Source organism: Mustela lutreola, chromosome 9 (genome assembly GCF_030435805.1).
Source record: "Mustela lutreola isolate mMusLut2 chromosome 9, mMusLut2.pri, whole genome shotgun sequence".
Classification (NCBI taxonomy): domain Eukaryota; kingdom Metazoa; phylum Chordata; class Mammalia; order Carnivora; family Mustelidae; genus Mustela; species Mustela lutreola.
In genome coordinates this window covers 18,080,977-18,096,735 of record NC_081298.1, presented here as the reverse complement: position 1 = coordinate 18,096,735, position 15,759 = coordinate 18,080,977, and the positions used below count along the sequence as shown (strand labels likewise).

The 15,759-nt window shown below is 50.2% G+C and overlaps 1 protein-coding gene across 5 annotated transcripts in view; it reads right to left on the bottom strand.

Moving 5' to 3' along the window:
- The window catches only part of CHD6 (chromodomain helicase DNA binding protein 6), a 190,497-nt gene that overhangs the window by 38,840 nt on the left and 135,898 nt on the right, over positions 1-15,759 (bottom strand). For all 5 annotated transcript variants that reach the window (XM_059133142.1, XM_059133143.1, XM_059133139.1 and 2 more), the window contains 7 exons: positions 15,453-15,632; positions 14,111-14,221; positions 12,220-12,422; positions 11,351-11,550; positions 10,491-10,650; positions 5,620-5,709; positions 3,351-3,454 (listed from right to left, as the gene is read on the bottom strand). In XM_059133142.1, coding sequence (XP_058989125.1) covers positions 3,351-3,454; positions 5,620-5,709; positions 10,491-10,650; positions 11,351-11,550; positions 12,220-12,422; positions 14,111-14,221; positions 15,453-15,632 — 1,048 coding nt within the window. The remainder of the gene's footprint in view (positions 1-3,350; positions 3,455-5,619; positions 5,710-10,490; positions 10,651-11,350; positions 11,551-12,219; positions 12,423-14,110; positions 14,222-15,452; positions 15,633-15,759) is intronic.

Below are 15,759 nucleotides of genomic sequence, written 5' to 3'. Positions count from 1 at the left end.
AGCATCACTCAGAACAGGTCTGCTGCAGGGCCCTTCTTGCTGCAAACAACCAAAGGTGCAGGCATTTCTCTCACTGGGGTTAGCTCGGACATGGAACCATGGCTCTACCCCTCTGATCTGCTCATAGCAGGGTATGTCTGGGGTGGCCTGCAGGAGCCAGGAACTTCAGACAATGGACGGCTGTGTTTCTTCACAAAGAAAATGGTGGCAGCATCACAGCTCATATTTAGGTCTCCATGAGATAGAAACAGAGGCAGAGGGCTTCCCAACACAAATTCCTGAAAAGTGAACACTACACAGCTTGGATTTCTGGGAACCTCATACCTCTACCAGCTGCTGGGTATCTGGGGACTCGACCGTCACCTGGTAAGACCTGTTGTGGGGGCTAAGTTACACAGGGGTGGCCTGTACGTTATCTAGATGAGGATGGGTCTGAGCCTACATTCACGGAATGTTTGATGGGTAGCATCCAGTCAGGGGGAGCATGTGATCTGGATTCTGGAAGCCTCCAAGGAGGATGAGTTCATGTCAACATTCAACCGAACAGGGCTGAGTGCGCATGTGTGGCTTAGGTCCCATTCCCTAATGCTGGGTACACCTTAAAGTGTCTGAAGTCGTCATACGCCACAACCAGCCACTTCAGGCATCATGCACCTGCCTTCTAAGACTACTGAGTTCACCTCAACTGGCAATCTGGGGGAATCTGAATGGAATGGGTGATGCATCATCTTAGGACCTCAGGAAAATGATCAGCTTAGGAATGATTCACTTAGACCCTCCCAAACTGCTTCAGGAAGCAGAGCAGTTTTAGATACAGAAGTGACCTCTGACACCATCTGGCTGACCCCTGAACATTCCTAATGTAAGACTAAGAGAGATCAACTGCTTAATCCTACTATCCTAAAGCTGGCTCAAGGATGATCAAGTTAGTAGGTGCGGTGCCAGTGCTAACTTGCCTTTCCTACAAGAGAAAGTCTTGTGTCCCCTTGGAGTCCTGTCCTCTGACGCATTCTGAGGCCACACTGTTGGCCACATCTTCCTCGTGAACTACACCCACCATCGTTGTGCAAAGACTCTCTTTATCCCAAACTATCCTTCCTTCCTTAAAGACCTTTGGTAGGAGGGGCGCCTGGGTGGCTCAGTGGGTTAAGCCGCTGCCTTCGGCTCAGGTCATGATCTCAGGGTCCTGGGATCGAGTCCTGCATCGGGCTCTCTGCTCAGCAGGGAGCCTGCTTCCTCCTCTCTCTCTCTGCCTGCCTCTCTGCCTACTTGTAATCTCTCTGTCAAATAAATAAATAAAATCTTAAAAAAAAAAAAAAAAAAGACCTTTGGTAGGATACGGACTTCGCCACACCAGGTCTTCTAGGTCTTCCGTGCTCGGTTTCTGGCTGTTGTCAGTATCTGCCTGGCACACCTTGCTTTGCCCTCCCATGGCAACCACCTTCTCTCTTCCACCTCATCTTCCATCTCAGCTTCCCTGGGCCAAAGAGCCTTTTCTTGCCCTCTTTTACTGGAGGGGCCTGTTTCCTTTTTCTGTGTGGGCATCAGAAACCCAGTCCCTCTGGTTTACTGTCCTGGCAGTGAGCTTTCAGCTCCGGCTTTAAGTGACTTCTTCATTCGGGGATTTCCCTTTATTTGTTTCATGGGCAGCTCGGTAGTTTCACATTATTGTCCTAACCTACCCAGGCCTTCTGTATGTCTGTGGCGTGTGTGTGCTGGGCCGGAGGAGGGCCGGAGGGGAAGTGTGTAGATTCTGTCTGCCATCCTGCTGGGGCTTCAAGCTGTGTCCCCTTTCCACCTCACAGTCTCTCTTCCAAGGGTGTGGCCATGTGCCCTAAAACTACCACTGAAATGAAACACAGGGTCAACAGACTTTCTTGCACACCAAGTTCAGATGCTCTAATTTGGCTGCTTCTAGCAACTGGTCTTTGGGTTCTTTCCCAAATTAGATAAACCAAGTTATGGCTGCACCGTGGTTCCCTGAGCTCAACAGAGAGGTCATGTGTTTCTTCCCACTTCAGTGCTGAGTTCCTGCACAGCCCTGCACTGTCCCAAAGAGGAACCACATGTGGTTATTTAAATTTCAATTAATTAAAATTACATAAAATTAGGAATACAGCTGCTCAATCATATGTATCAATCATATTTCAAGTATTCAATAGTCACATGTGGCCGGCGGATTCCACAATGGACAGTGCAGAGATAGGACATTTCTTCCATCATCACAGGTAGTTCTAATGGACAGCACTGCTCATCCTAACCCCAGTGGTTTGACAAAGGGCTCTGGGCAGCACTGGGCCTTCCGCTCTAACACCAGAATCCAAGTGTTGATGGGATTCCTCATTAAAATAAGTATAGGCATAGTTGTTACATGATTGGCTGGCCTCCAAATGCGGAATACCACTGATGACGCATACCTGAGAAAGTTAACTTTCCAAAGGGAGAGGAATAAGTAACAGCAGAATAGTTCTAAACATCTCCTCCGCTTCTATCTACTGCTTAGCCCTGCCCTAGGCAGTCTACAGGCCTGCTCTCACTGAATCTTCAAACCACCCTCTCTAGGTGGGCTGCCTTGATACTATCCCATGGTACAGGTGAGGAAACTGGTCAGAGAAATTTATGATTTGTTCAAGGTCTTAAATTTAGTAAGTGGCAAACTGACAGTGAAAGTCAGATACGACCAACTCTCCCTACTCTGAATCCTTTCCAATTTAAGATTTCAGTTATTCACCAGGCAAGGAAGGGATTTACCAGGCACATTACACTGACTGTCACATGGCACTTCCATCACTGACCCTGACCGCTGGCTGAGGGGAGGGACAGGTGCTTAGGACGCTGCCAGAAGTGAGGAAAGGAGGTACTTCAGTTCTTCCAAGATATTCAAAACCTCCCTCAGTCTTCTGGACTCTTGGTTACCATATTTAAAAAAAGAGGTTTGTACCATCTTGTATTCTTAATTGTTACACCAAGGAGACAAAAAGATACACACTAGAAACATGTAGATTATCTAGAATGATTTTAGAATTCTACATACATATGAAACGCTAAAACCTAACATTTTCCCTATTTATTCCTTCACTCAAGAAATGCTACATGACTACTGTATGCCAGGAACCAGGCCAGGCGCTGGGATTCCAAGGGTGAGGGAGAAGGAGGCAGGCCAAGGCCCGACAGGCTCTTTGCTGCCACAGCAGCCCTTGTGAAGCTCCTCACCGATCCTACAAACATTCACATATTTTCATGACTCACACACTCAGCTGAGAGGACAGAGGTGAGGCTACTTTCTATCAGAGATGTGCATAGGTTATGGAGTTTCTCAGGAAGGGGAGAGCATTTACTGAAATACACACCGTGTTTGAACACGCCTATCAGAAGGGACTTATCGGCCTCGGCGTCCCACCAATCCACCGGGATCTCCACGTAGTCAATGTCAGGCAGAGGCACTTCTAGTTCCCTGTGAAAGGAAGGGTGTGGACTCAGAGTTCCTTCAATGCAGACAGAAAACAATGCAAGAACTACTGGCTGAGCCCTGTACCAAGCCACATCCCTAGTCACATGCTAAGAGGCTGAAGTTACAAGGACTTAGAAGGCTGTGGACCACGGTTTCCTAACCAGGACCTCCCCTCACCCTCATCCAGGAAGCTATTCCCACGTATGTACTTGCTTCCCAGGCTTCTTTGACTGGAAGGCTGACTGACACAAAACTCTGAAGCACCTCCTGGAGAACCCATCAGTACGTCTGAAATTGGGGTCCACATGTAAGATGTAGACACCCATCTTCAGTTGAGAACCACAGCAAAAGTCATCAATGTATTGGTCAACTGAAGGTAGAACATCGCCCACATGGTCGAATTCACACATAATCGAATGCTGAAAACTCCCTGAATCATCTTGGTTCAATAAGTAGAGATCTTGAGCACTGAGAAGAAGACAGTCAGCACTGGCACATGCTGGGAGCTGAAGACAGCCTTTCAGAGTCCCACAGTAGGTGGCACCTCCTGGCAGTGGTCTGCTGGGTCAAAACTGATCACTAATTCCACTGCTCCTGGCCAAAGGGATGAATGTAACTTGATCGCAGGAGCAGGCCTATAGCACTAGCGGGCCTGTACCATCAGCCCCTCACTGAATTCTGTCCGTGTTCTGAAAGCTCACATGGACCCTCGGCTCACTGTCTTCATTTGAGCACTATCCTTACTTTAAGGCTTTGGGTCTGGGGGAGAAAAATCCACCTGATGGCTCCTCTCTCCCACCTCTCAGCTGTTTTGGATGGCTCCTCTGTAGCATCTTAAGTTTCTTCTTCCAACAGGCTCTTCTTGTGACACACGGCTAACTGCCCCTCCCCAGGCCCAGCTCCCTCAGTGGGAATGGCGGTCCAGGGTCCCACCTTTCCAGGCAGTGCTCCCTATCTGGCTCCACTGTAGGACCCACTCTGCCAGGGTGTGACCATGAGCTGAATGACTTTTCGGGGATGAATGCTTTTTATTCCTCATGGCACAATAAGGGCCAATGACAGCCAAGATTGAGGAGAGTAGAAAGGAGGGAAGGGTGTGGGTAACGGACTCTCCGTGTTCTATCCGGATCCCTCCATCTACGTGTTCTGAGAAAGCATGGTGGGATGAGAAAATTCAGGTGGTTTACTTCTGCCAGATAACACCTCATAGAAATCATCAGGTTGGATTCTGTTGCATTTCTATGACCCATAAATTGAACCTTTCACCAAAGCACTCAACCTCCTTATACCCATTAGAAATGACTACAGTAACTACAGAAAACTTTATCAGGTAATGACGGTCATTGTAATGGCTGCTCCCCACTACAACTGCCCCGTGGGTAGGAAGGTCAATGTTGCTTACCGCTCTCCTTCTTTATTGTCCTCCCTCCCACCCTGTGACCACTAAAGCCATCAGCATTGCCCAATGGACAGAAAGAAGAAGAAGAAACCATGGCCACAGGTAATCTCAAAGCAAAGGTGAAATCCCACCCCCTCTGGTTTTCTCCAGCTATGACAGGCATTGTAGAGGCCTAGAACAAAGAGCCTATCTGCGGAAGATGAAGGAGGCTGCCTGGCTTTATCTAGTGGTAACTGGGAGCACGGCAGCCTGATTCTCCACAATCTTGGGAGAGTTCCGCAGGACTCTACAGCTGTAGGAACACTTATTTACAAAACTAAGGTGCAAACAATCAAACAGGGCACCAGGTATTATTAGTATGATTAGCAAATACAGAGAACTCCCCAAATGTGGAAGAGCACCGTGGCCAAGAGTAGGATTCTGACCAAAACGCCCAGCACACACCTGTCGCACCAAATGTATCAGGGTATGAACACTTGTACCTCAGTGACAAGCTAAGGCAGAGAATTGACTGTTCAATGTTACACCACCACTGGGAAAAGCAAACCAACTCAAGACCTCGCCAAGAGCTGTGCTGCGGAGAAACGGTTTCTCCTTCATTTCACGTGGAGAGGGCCTGCCTGCCCGACTGTGCAGGTAACTGACCCCGGGCTGGGTGTGAACACGGGCCTCCAGGAGCACAGGAGGTTTCGTCCTTCGCCAAGAATAGGCCTCGTGTGGCAGCTCTGTAGCACCGAGAGCTCGGAGAGCTCCAGCTGACTTGGTTTACCTGGCAGGGGTTCCTTCAAACGCTTTCTCAGCTGCCTCTCCCAGTATTTCGGCTTTTAGGTAGTAGAGCATCCGGACTCGCAGAAGTACCCTGTGGAAGGTGAACACATGAATGCACAGGTGTCAGAGCCACGAGCTGCCTGTAAGCTGCCACCCCAGGTGGATGCTGGGAAAGTCCGGGTGTTCCCACGTTATTAGTGACGGGAAGTGATATATGAGAAAGCGCTAGAAAAACGAAACCCAAGGTATTGATGACAGATGCTACTGGGATTATCCCCACTTAACATGGAAAAATGCATCTCACCATCACCTGCCGGGTCACCCTGTGAGCCCTGGGCGGCAGCACAAACAGCTCCCCGGGCTCTATGAAAGCATACTCAACCCTCCCACAGAGACTTCCCGGGCAGCGCCATCCCCTGAGAGGCTGGTTAACGTTTTCTCATCTCCTGAAGAGCAGGTCAGGCTGAATGGTGCTGCCTTCAGTTTCACCTGCACACAGTTTTAAACTGGATATTTAGGACTCTTTTTAATGGCAACTGCTAGGATATACCACGTCTTCTCTCCTGAGGGGCTCAGTTCCTTGGATTCTGCATAGAGCACATTCAAGCTCCGAGGGCAGGCACCAAACGAGTTCAAGACAAGGCAATTAAGCAAGTATTGGTTGGGCAACTACTATGTGCTGGGCTCCACGCTGGGTCCCGTGAGGCACACGACGAATGTAAGGGATTTGGCCCTGCTCTGGACGTGTCTACAGTGTCTAACTGTGAGATGAGACCAACCAGGAAAGAATCACAGCCCAGAAGAGGAGCAGGGAGTGGGGGGCGAGGGTGGGGAAGGCTCGACAGACCCAGAACCAGGCTGAAGGGGAGGGCAGGCACGGGGACGTCACCTGCGGCAAGGAGATGCTTCACATCCGCAGCAGAGTGGCTAAGGGGCTTCAAAGGGGACTGGTAACCTGTTCAAAACCAGGCAGGAGTAAAGGCCAGCTACTGTTACAAATAAAGTCCCATTTACATACACAGGAACTGACCTCCACAGAAGTTATTTTAAAAAGAGAGAGAAAGAGGGCACAGAGCACAAATAGTATGTAAAATGCATGTTATTTTAGGGAAGATAAAAGAAGGCTGTGCATTCACCTAAGCTGGTCCATACCCAGAATATCTCTGGAAGAACCAGGTTAGCAGTGGTTGCCTCTGGGGGGCAGGGAATGGGAATTGGAGGAGGGAGGAAAGGTTATTTTTGACAATTTTAAAAAAATATATAAAGTGCCACTGTGGGCTCGAGTAGTAGGTGGCAAAAGACAAAGTAGAAGTTTCAGAATGGAAAAAACCCACTTATCTTTCTGGTAGCCATTCCTTACCTCAGCTGTCAGTTAACTCAAATGATTCTGAGATTTATTTTTTTAAAGTTCAGATAGTAACAACTCTGAAGAACTTACAACAGTCACTGACCCTTCTACCTTGCCGACAGCAGCTGCTGGCCTCCTCAGTAAGAACCGGAACAAGGAGGCCTTGGGAATGGAAATCCTGCCTGGTTAGAGCTAGCCCCATTGGAGGAAGCGTCTCCTGAAAATGAAAGCGCTGTCTCTATTTTTCTAAACAGAGATGTGTTGATACTGGGAAAAATCTACAGCACGAGGGAACAGAATTTAAAGTAAATAGTATTCGCTTTTCTCTCAATGAGAAGCCAATCAGTTCAGAGGACGGATGGGGCAATCCTGCCCAAGTGAGAGGATAAGCCCCGTTGACCCCTAAACTCAAAGGGAAGGAGAACTGGGATAGGTCTGTAATACCCTCACGGGAGTCCAACGAAACCCATTAACATGTGGGTGGCATCACTGCTCTTCCTTCATCTCTTTCTTGAAAACAAACACAAAAACTCTGTAACATTTTATTGATATAAACTATATTTCCAGAAAGTGCACTTTAGGTAAACGTATTGCTAGATGAATTTCCACAAACTGTGACTCTAGGGCCGCGATCAGGAAGCAGAACATGTCAGCAGAAGGCTCCCTCGGTCCCCTTCCAGTCACTACTTCCACCCCCAAATGGATGGCCACTCAGGATCCTGGCTTACAGCTTGGATCTGAAGCAGCTGCTCTTTAAACTTTTAAAAATTCTCTTGATGACAATTTCCTATCCTTAAAAACTGTGCTTCCACTGCTACTGAACAATGCCTTGGGCGCTGACTACTGGCAGTGTGTGTTAGCTCCCTTAATCCAAACAGCAGTGCTAAGAGACGGGACTGTTATCTTCTTCATTTTCTAGATGAAAGAAAAAGAAGGCACAAAGAGGTTAAGTCATGCACCTGCTGATAGGTAAGAGGGCCGGGGTTTAAATCCAAGCAGCTCTGACCTCACAGTCTGTCTTAAACTTTATCAGGTGCTGGAATGGCAACACATTTGCTAACAGAGCCCACAATTCTAAAAGCACACAGTCCAGTTTTGCTGCAAAAAGTCTTCCTGTTCTCCAAGGTGCCTCAGGGCAGAACAAGGACCCCAGACCAATGGGTGGAAGTCTCAAGGAAGCAGATTTTAGATTCGATATACAAAGGATGATTAATTAGAATCATCTGGTAATTAAATGAGCCTTGCTGAGAAATGGTAAGCAAGGGGCCTTCCCGTCAGCAGGAAGGCTCAAGCACAGGCTGAAGGTTCCCTGTGGAGACCGCCCACAGAACTCCCCCGCCGAGTGGGAAGAGCTGCAAGGTCCCTGCCCACTCAGAGACTTGGACTCTTCCCGAGCCAGAACTGAAGAGGACAGCCGTATCCGTAAGATTCACGGTAACAATAATACTTAGCATCTCTGAATGCAGAGAAATGCTTTACTGCATTCCTTTTTAAAAAGTAGTCTACACCCGGGGCACCTGTGTGGCTCAGTGGGTTAAAGCCTCTGCCTTCGCCTCGGGTCACGATCCCAGGGTTCTGGGTTTGAGCCCCGCATTGGGCTCTCTGCTCAGCAGGGAGCCTGCTTCCCCCTCTCTCTCTGCCTGCCTCTCTGCCTACTTGTGCTCTCTGTCTGTCAAGTAAGTTTAAAAAAAAAAAAAAAAAAAAAAGTAATCTACATCCAACGTGGGGCTCGAACTCACAACCCCTAGATCAAGGTCGCACACTCTGTGGATGGAGCCAGCCAGGTGCTCCTACCGCATTCCTCAAGTCAGGCATGCACTCGGGAGACGTCTTGGGGGTGGTGGTTAAAAACATTAAGGCCTTCCTCAAAAGGTTCTGGTCACCTTCTGTGATCATCGCCGCAGCTGCCCAGGGAAGTTCTCCATCAACCTCTCCGGTTCAGCCTATTTTCAGTGCTCTACACCCACATGTACAGCTGTGAATAGAACAGCCAAATGCTGCTGCCGCCGACTTAGCAGGGCAGGAAGACCCCAGTCCTTCGTTTTGCTTTTCTTCGGTCAGTGAGTGTAAGGATCCTGATTCTGTCCTGGCCCAAGCACCATTAGGCCCTCAGCCAGCGAAGCTCGTGATCAGAGAGTTAGCGTTATTCCTTGGTCATGCCTCTCACAGTTGACCCTTTCTCCCCAACTTACCCTCCTCTAGGTCCTCAAGATCAATACGTAAATTATGACAGAACACTCCTAGATGGCCGTTCTGCTCTAGGTTGACCTACTCCATCTTGCTGTTGTCAGATTAATTTTTCTCCTCAAACATCATTTTTTTACCATATGTCTCATTTGTTCAAGAAAGATGGCTGCTCAGAGTAGCAGAGCACCCTCAGTTAGCTTGCAGTGCGAGGTCTCCTGTGAGTCCTCGTACCGAGGCTGCGGTAAGTCACCACCATCTGTGGTGACTCTGAGTCAGTCGCGTGGAGCCTGCTACCAGGTCCTGCCCCAGGCAGGTCCCACCATCGAGCATGGACGTGCCCTTGGATTCTCGGTCCCAAAGAGCCTATACTTCTGTGCGACTTTTACAGTTTGGGACATGAGGCCTCTCTTTAATGGTTCGGTGAGATGGAGGTAAAGGACCAGATTTCATCCATAAAAGATAAAGAATACAACCCAGCGACAACCACAGGACCATTAGGGTGATGTCAAAGGGAGGAAAGTAAGCCCTATCAAAACATACTAATTAGGAAGTTAAACTCTTACTTATCACTCGAATTCTATGGTTCCAACCAGAGGTGTGGCAGCAGAGGCCTGCTCACTGCAGAGCAGGAGTGCCAGGGAGATCACCCTTGCCAGGCCTAGGAAGCTGGAATTGGGGGGTGGGGGGTGCATCTCCAAGGGCCCTTTAAGTTCTGACAGATCCCCCGTACCGTGACGCGAGTTTCTGGCTCGGGTGCCCCACCTCCCCAACCTCAACTACACAAGGGCAGTTTCATCTTCTGTCATGGTTTCCTTCGCATTCCTCCCTCTGCACGGGGCTAGCCTAGGACTCAGGGATACAGGGATACACTCAAATGCGTGTCTGTCAAACACCAGGAGACACAAGCAGCAACAGTGAATTAGGAGAGGAATCAACTTGGCATGGGGGGAGGGAAGAGGCTGAGAGCAGTGGCCACTAAGGTCCGTCTTCTGCTCTCCCTAACGTGCCCTCAGGGGCAGAAGGAGAGAGAACAATGAAATCACCGGTGTCCTAACTGGATTTAGAGAGTTGAGTCAGAAAACCCTCAGGTGTACAGGCTGCATTAGTAGAGAATCAAGGCTCTAGGGGGGAGAGGAGATGTTGCTAAAGGAGTAAGACAGGCTTTAGGTGATGGGATCCTGACCCAACCCAGACCACACATCCTACCTTTCCAGACCGTGCACGGAGGTAAGGATCAGCAGGAGTCCCCCACAGGCCCACGGCGATCCCAGGAGTCTGGACAGCCCAAGTGGAGCTGCCAGGAGCGGGAGGAGTGGGGAGAGCAGGGGCACACTCACTTGTTGCAGTGCTGTTTGAGGTGTTTCTTATAGCCGTCATCATGGAGGACCACCTCGGGGTTGCAGGTGGCCAGCCAGTCCGCATTCTTTAACTCTGGGAGCAGCAGCTGGTTCTTTGTCTTCTTCCCCTTCCTCCCTCTGGGCACCGGAGCAGACAATCCTGGAACAGAAAGGCAGGTGGATGAGCCTAGGCACCTTAAACATGGGGGGCAGAACAGAGCTGGGCTGGGGCTGCAAAGAGGCAGCCAGGCTGTGCGTGGTGGCCCAGGATGACAGACCCCACTCCTCGGTCTGCCAAGCAGGGCCGATAGTGAGGAGAAATGCCTGGGCCCCAGCTCAGTCAACTCCAGGACCGCTCAGTCATGCAGTAAGGTGTACCCATGCGGATCAAGAATGTCACCTGTGTCCCCTGTGGACCTTACAACCTGGCCAGGAGAAAAGGCACCCTTGACCTGAAACGTGAGGGTGAGCTACAGCCAGACACAGGGAAGGAGAGGCACAGCACAAGGGAAGGCACAGGCAGCTGGGACTGGGAGAACGGAGAACGGCACAAGAAAAGCCACAGCGCACATGGTGGCCCCGGTTCTGAGGACGGGCCCTGTGATGCTCAGGTTGGTGCACGGGAGGGGCACGTAGGCAACCTGGAGAGGGCCCCACTGGACTTCCACAGCACAGTGAGGGTGACACTGAGGGATTCTGCGGCAGAACTAAAGGACTCGTCTTCCTCTGCCACAGCTAACATTCTCCAGTGCATCTGAGGAAAAGAAGTCTGCAAAGCACAGTGACCTGGGGCAACACGGGAGGAGGAATGGGAGCCCACAGCAGCTCCCGCCAGCAGGCACAGCCCTGCCACCGCTCACCTGAGTGGTTCTGGAGGGTCTGGGCCTGCCCATCTTTGGTAGGTGTGATCAGTTCCCAAATGAAACTCTTGATCTTCTCGTCCCCCTTGTAATGCTTGACACAGTATACCAGCAGGGCCCGGCAAATCATCTCCATGTCCTTCTCATTTAGATGCCACTTGAATCGCCCGTGAGTCAGGATGTCCTTCCACCGGCCCCAGCTGAGAGTGGAAATACAGAAGGGCGTTGGAGGGAGAAAGGACATGCGTGCCCTCAACACCGCAGGATAAACAGGAACCCAGGGTGCTTCTTGTCCTCTGTCAGGTCTACTAATCACCCTGAGGGCTATGCCCTGAAAGGTCTTCAAGGACCATATGCTGTAGCACACCAAATGTCACTAAGGTGACCTGGACACTGAGAGCTTCCTATGGCCACCAGGATGTTAACAAGGGAGGGATGCAACTCTCTGGGGCAGGGGATAAATCTGGAATTAAGAGAGTCCAGCTGCACTATTCAAAAGCAATGGTAAAGTCCCAGAAGCTAAACCTTCTACCTCTACCAGAACCAGAGCCCTGCACGAATCACGCCTAACTGCAACATCTGTAGGTGGACTCCTCACGCGTCCCTCCGGGGGAAAGCAGAAAATCAGTACCAGGCAGCGAATTAGTAACAGAGATTTGCTGTGAAAAGCACACGAGAAAATGATGGCACGTCTACAACAGGGCAGCAGAGTGTACGATGACTGAGGGAGCCATGGGCAAAAAGCACATTTCTCTTCTGCTCTCACAGACCGTTCATCAGCCCGGAGCTCTTAGAGGTGACTGGGGAGATAAGCTGGACACATCTCAGGGACTGGAGAAGAGTCACACACAGGCAAAGCCAATACCCACCCAAAGATGAGCAGGTTCTTCTCCACCCGGAAGCACTCAGCTCGGAGGTAGCGCCTAGTTTTGTCATTGAGGCGTCTGGACCTCGTGGGCCTTTCATCCGAGTCACTGTCTAGCTCGGAGAACTCCATGAGCTCATCCTCCTCAAAGGAATTGTAGTGTTTGGTCTGCTTTCTCACTCGAGGCCGGTCGATCACTAAGCTCTCCTAGAAACAGACAGGTCAGTTGGGGACAGAGGCCTTCTTTGCTCTACCCCATCACAATGCACACGCATATCCTGTGGCCAGTCCTGGGTCCTGAGGACACACCCGGGAGAAAACCACACTCGCCTCACTCTCCAGCAGGAAAGGCTCTTCCCAGTACATGTGCCATGTCCACGACAAGCAGAGGGGATTCTCGGAGACTCCCTGGAGATGGCAGGTTCCCCCAAGCTGCCAGCGCTGTCCACCACCACTTGCTGTTTCTGCAGTCCTGCTAGCAGAGCAGGTATGGCGAGCAAGGCCCCCCAGCGCCCAGAACGGCGGTCCGCTCTTGCCAAGAAAGGCTGTAGGGACACACCCCAGCTGTCTGGCCCAGCATGCAGCCTGTGCTCTGCAGACAGGAGGAGCTGGACCAGTCCACCTGCTCAGCAGCTTTCTGAAGACACACATATTTCCTGGCTCCTTTACTCTCTGCCTTCCATGGGCATGAACTGCTAACCCTTCTGTCTTTCACTGAAGACATGATGCCCAGCCTGGGATCCTCTCTCTGCCCATTCCTGCGGCTCCCCTGCCAGAACCATCGCCTCTTTTAACAGTCCCCATTAGCCCCTGCTCCTTATCCCCCCCCCCCCCCCATGCCCCACACCTCTTCCCAAAGCTCAGCTCAGCTTCCGTATACATGTCTGTGTAGCCCTGATACACTGTGGCATCACCCCTGCTTCTGTCACCTTGCTCCCCGTCCTGCATGCTCCGGCTGCTTCTAAACATCTCTAGGACGAGCTTTTGCTCCCTGCCCTCACCAGCCATCCAGCACACATGGTAACTTCTTGATTGTGACCTGTTACAACAGGTGTTACTGAACAGGTTACTCAGGGGACTTCAGACCCTCCTACTGCAGAGAAGACAGTGGACCGGGTCAGCTCCGGTGACCCCATGGCGGGGTTAAGGCTGGGTGCTGGTTACCGAGTCAGCCAGCGATGTGTGGGCATCCTGGCGTGAGGGGCCAGGGCCAGGGATGGAGGAAAGGGATGAGACGAACATGTACGGGGTACCTCCCCATAGCCCGGGCAGGTGGGTTCACAAGTATTATCGCCAGCTCTGTGAGGGGACATCACCACCTCCCTTTGTCCCGTGTCTTGCTCACTTATCTCAGTGGGGCCAACTACCTTGCCCAGAGGCACACAGTCAGAGGCGGACTGATGTCAGACTCTGGTTTTGTTCCAGGGCTAGTATCTTCCTCATGCTCAGAAGTAAAGAACTCAAGCTACTGGGAGAATGGAGGGGAGACCAACAAACCCCTTCCTCCTGCTCTGTCTCCTCCAGAGTAGCTGTTACAGGCGAAGTCTCCTTCACAGGAAGTGTGGAAGCAGAGGTGAGACAGTCACATGCCAAGGATGGGATGCTGGCTTGGGTCAGAGCTAAACTTGACCTGTGTGTGGCGAGCTCCGGTTCTAACTGCCTTTGTCAAACTTCCCGGGTGCCCAGCTGACTACATGTTCCATTAGGTCATTTAAAAATTTTAACAGCGAACATCCATCAAGCTCTGTCTATGTGTCAGGCATATTTTAAGTATGCTACATACAGCAGCTCACGTATGACCTAAGCCTCAGGACTGAATAACGACTTGAGCTGTTTGGGAATTTATGGTCCTATGAGACACACAGAAGTTGTGACAGAATCGAACATTCTTGTACCTTTTCATTCTTTGCTTCAGTGTCCAATTCAGCTATTTTGGCCCATTTTTGCCAAAAGTTTGGGTCATCTAAGGAAATATCTGTCCTGTTTCCTGAAGCCACAAAGCTAGCCTGTGGAGATAACAAAAGTCAATAAACTGCACTTGAACATAGTACAAACTGGTAGCACCACCTGTGTTACAGCAAACATACCAGAATCTCAAGTATGTTCTAGCTGTGTTTGAAACCAAAACCCCTAATAGAGCCTCCCAAATGAATATGAAAATCTCAAGACTGATCTTTTCTACAGGCACCTGGGTGGCTCAGTGGGTTAAGCTTGTGCCTTTGACTCAGGTCATGATCCCAGGGTCCTGGGATCGAGTCCCGAATCAGGCTTGTGCTCAGCGGGGAGCCTGTTTCTCCCTCTGCCCCTCCCCTGGCTTATGTCTTCAGTCTTGCAAATAAATAAAATCTTAAAAAAAAAATACTGTTCTTTTCTAAAGATAGGGTACGGAAATTACCAATTCAACATGTAGCATTTTTTGGAACTGGAAGTTGGAAGCAAGAGAAAGCCCCTGGAACACAATGGCAATGTGTCACTTGATGTCCATTTCCTGGCAAAATGGCTGCTTATTCCAGCTTCCCTAGATAGGATCCTTCTTCCAGCTCACCACTTTCTAAGTGACCGCTGCAGAAAGGGCACCGAGCTGGGCAGTGAGGGACATTGAGATGAGGGGCACCTGTAACGCACAGGCTGTCCCACTGAAGAAGTCCTACCTAAGTCAATCACACAGGCCACAAAGCTCCTGAGTCTGTGGTCAAGGACCTGAGAGTGATCTGGTAAGTGGTCCCATTAGTTCAATCCGAAATCCCAGTGAGCTGAAGGGCAGAGGAAAGGGGCATGTAGACTAGCAGATGGGAATCTAGACTAACATCTCTTTTCTCATGGAATGAGCAAAAACACTTGCTTCAGTTTGGAGAATGGAATGTTCATCAGAATTGCAGGGCTTGGACAGGGGTCAAGGAGGGCTCTACGAGGAAATGCAGAGGAGCACTCAAAGAGGTCAGAGCCGTCTTTGTGAAGAGTGAACAGTGCAAAGCTGTAAACCAAGGTGTCTTTCCTGCCTGATGAAGATCAGCTCCTGAAGTCAGGAGTGCTGTTTCCTTTCCATACAGCTTCTAGCTCGTCACTCAGAATCCCCCCCACCGAGAACCTGCATTTTTAGTCTCACACGAAACACATGTGTAGACAATCTCAGTGGTTTGATATAGAGAAAACAAAGCCTGGCCAGTGAAGATCAAAGAATAGCTTTCTCTCTGCTCCCGCTCAGAACAAATGGACTCTGGACAGAGGGTGCCATACCTTGGCGAAAGTAGACCCTTTCCCTTCGGACTGGATGGTGATGGTGTGGGTTCTTCTCTGCAGAATCTGGTCTATGTCTTCTTCACAGAACTTGGAGCCTTCATCTTCCTCGTCCATCAAAGCTCCATAAGCGCCTTTCCGAAGCAAGTCCTCTACCTCCATTTTTGAGAGCTGTTGTACCTGGACAGGTCACCAAAGGCTACTCACAAAGCGGAAAATGCACAGGAGAGAAACAGCCTCAAATCTGGCCTTCATGATTCAGTACACACTTCCTCCACTAACCGCACATGTCAGAATAAAGATAGGG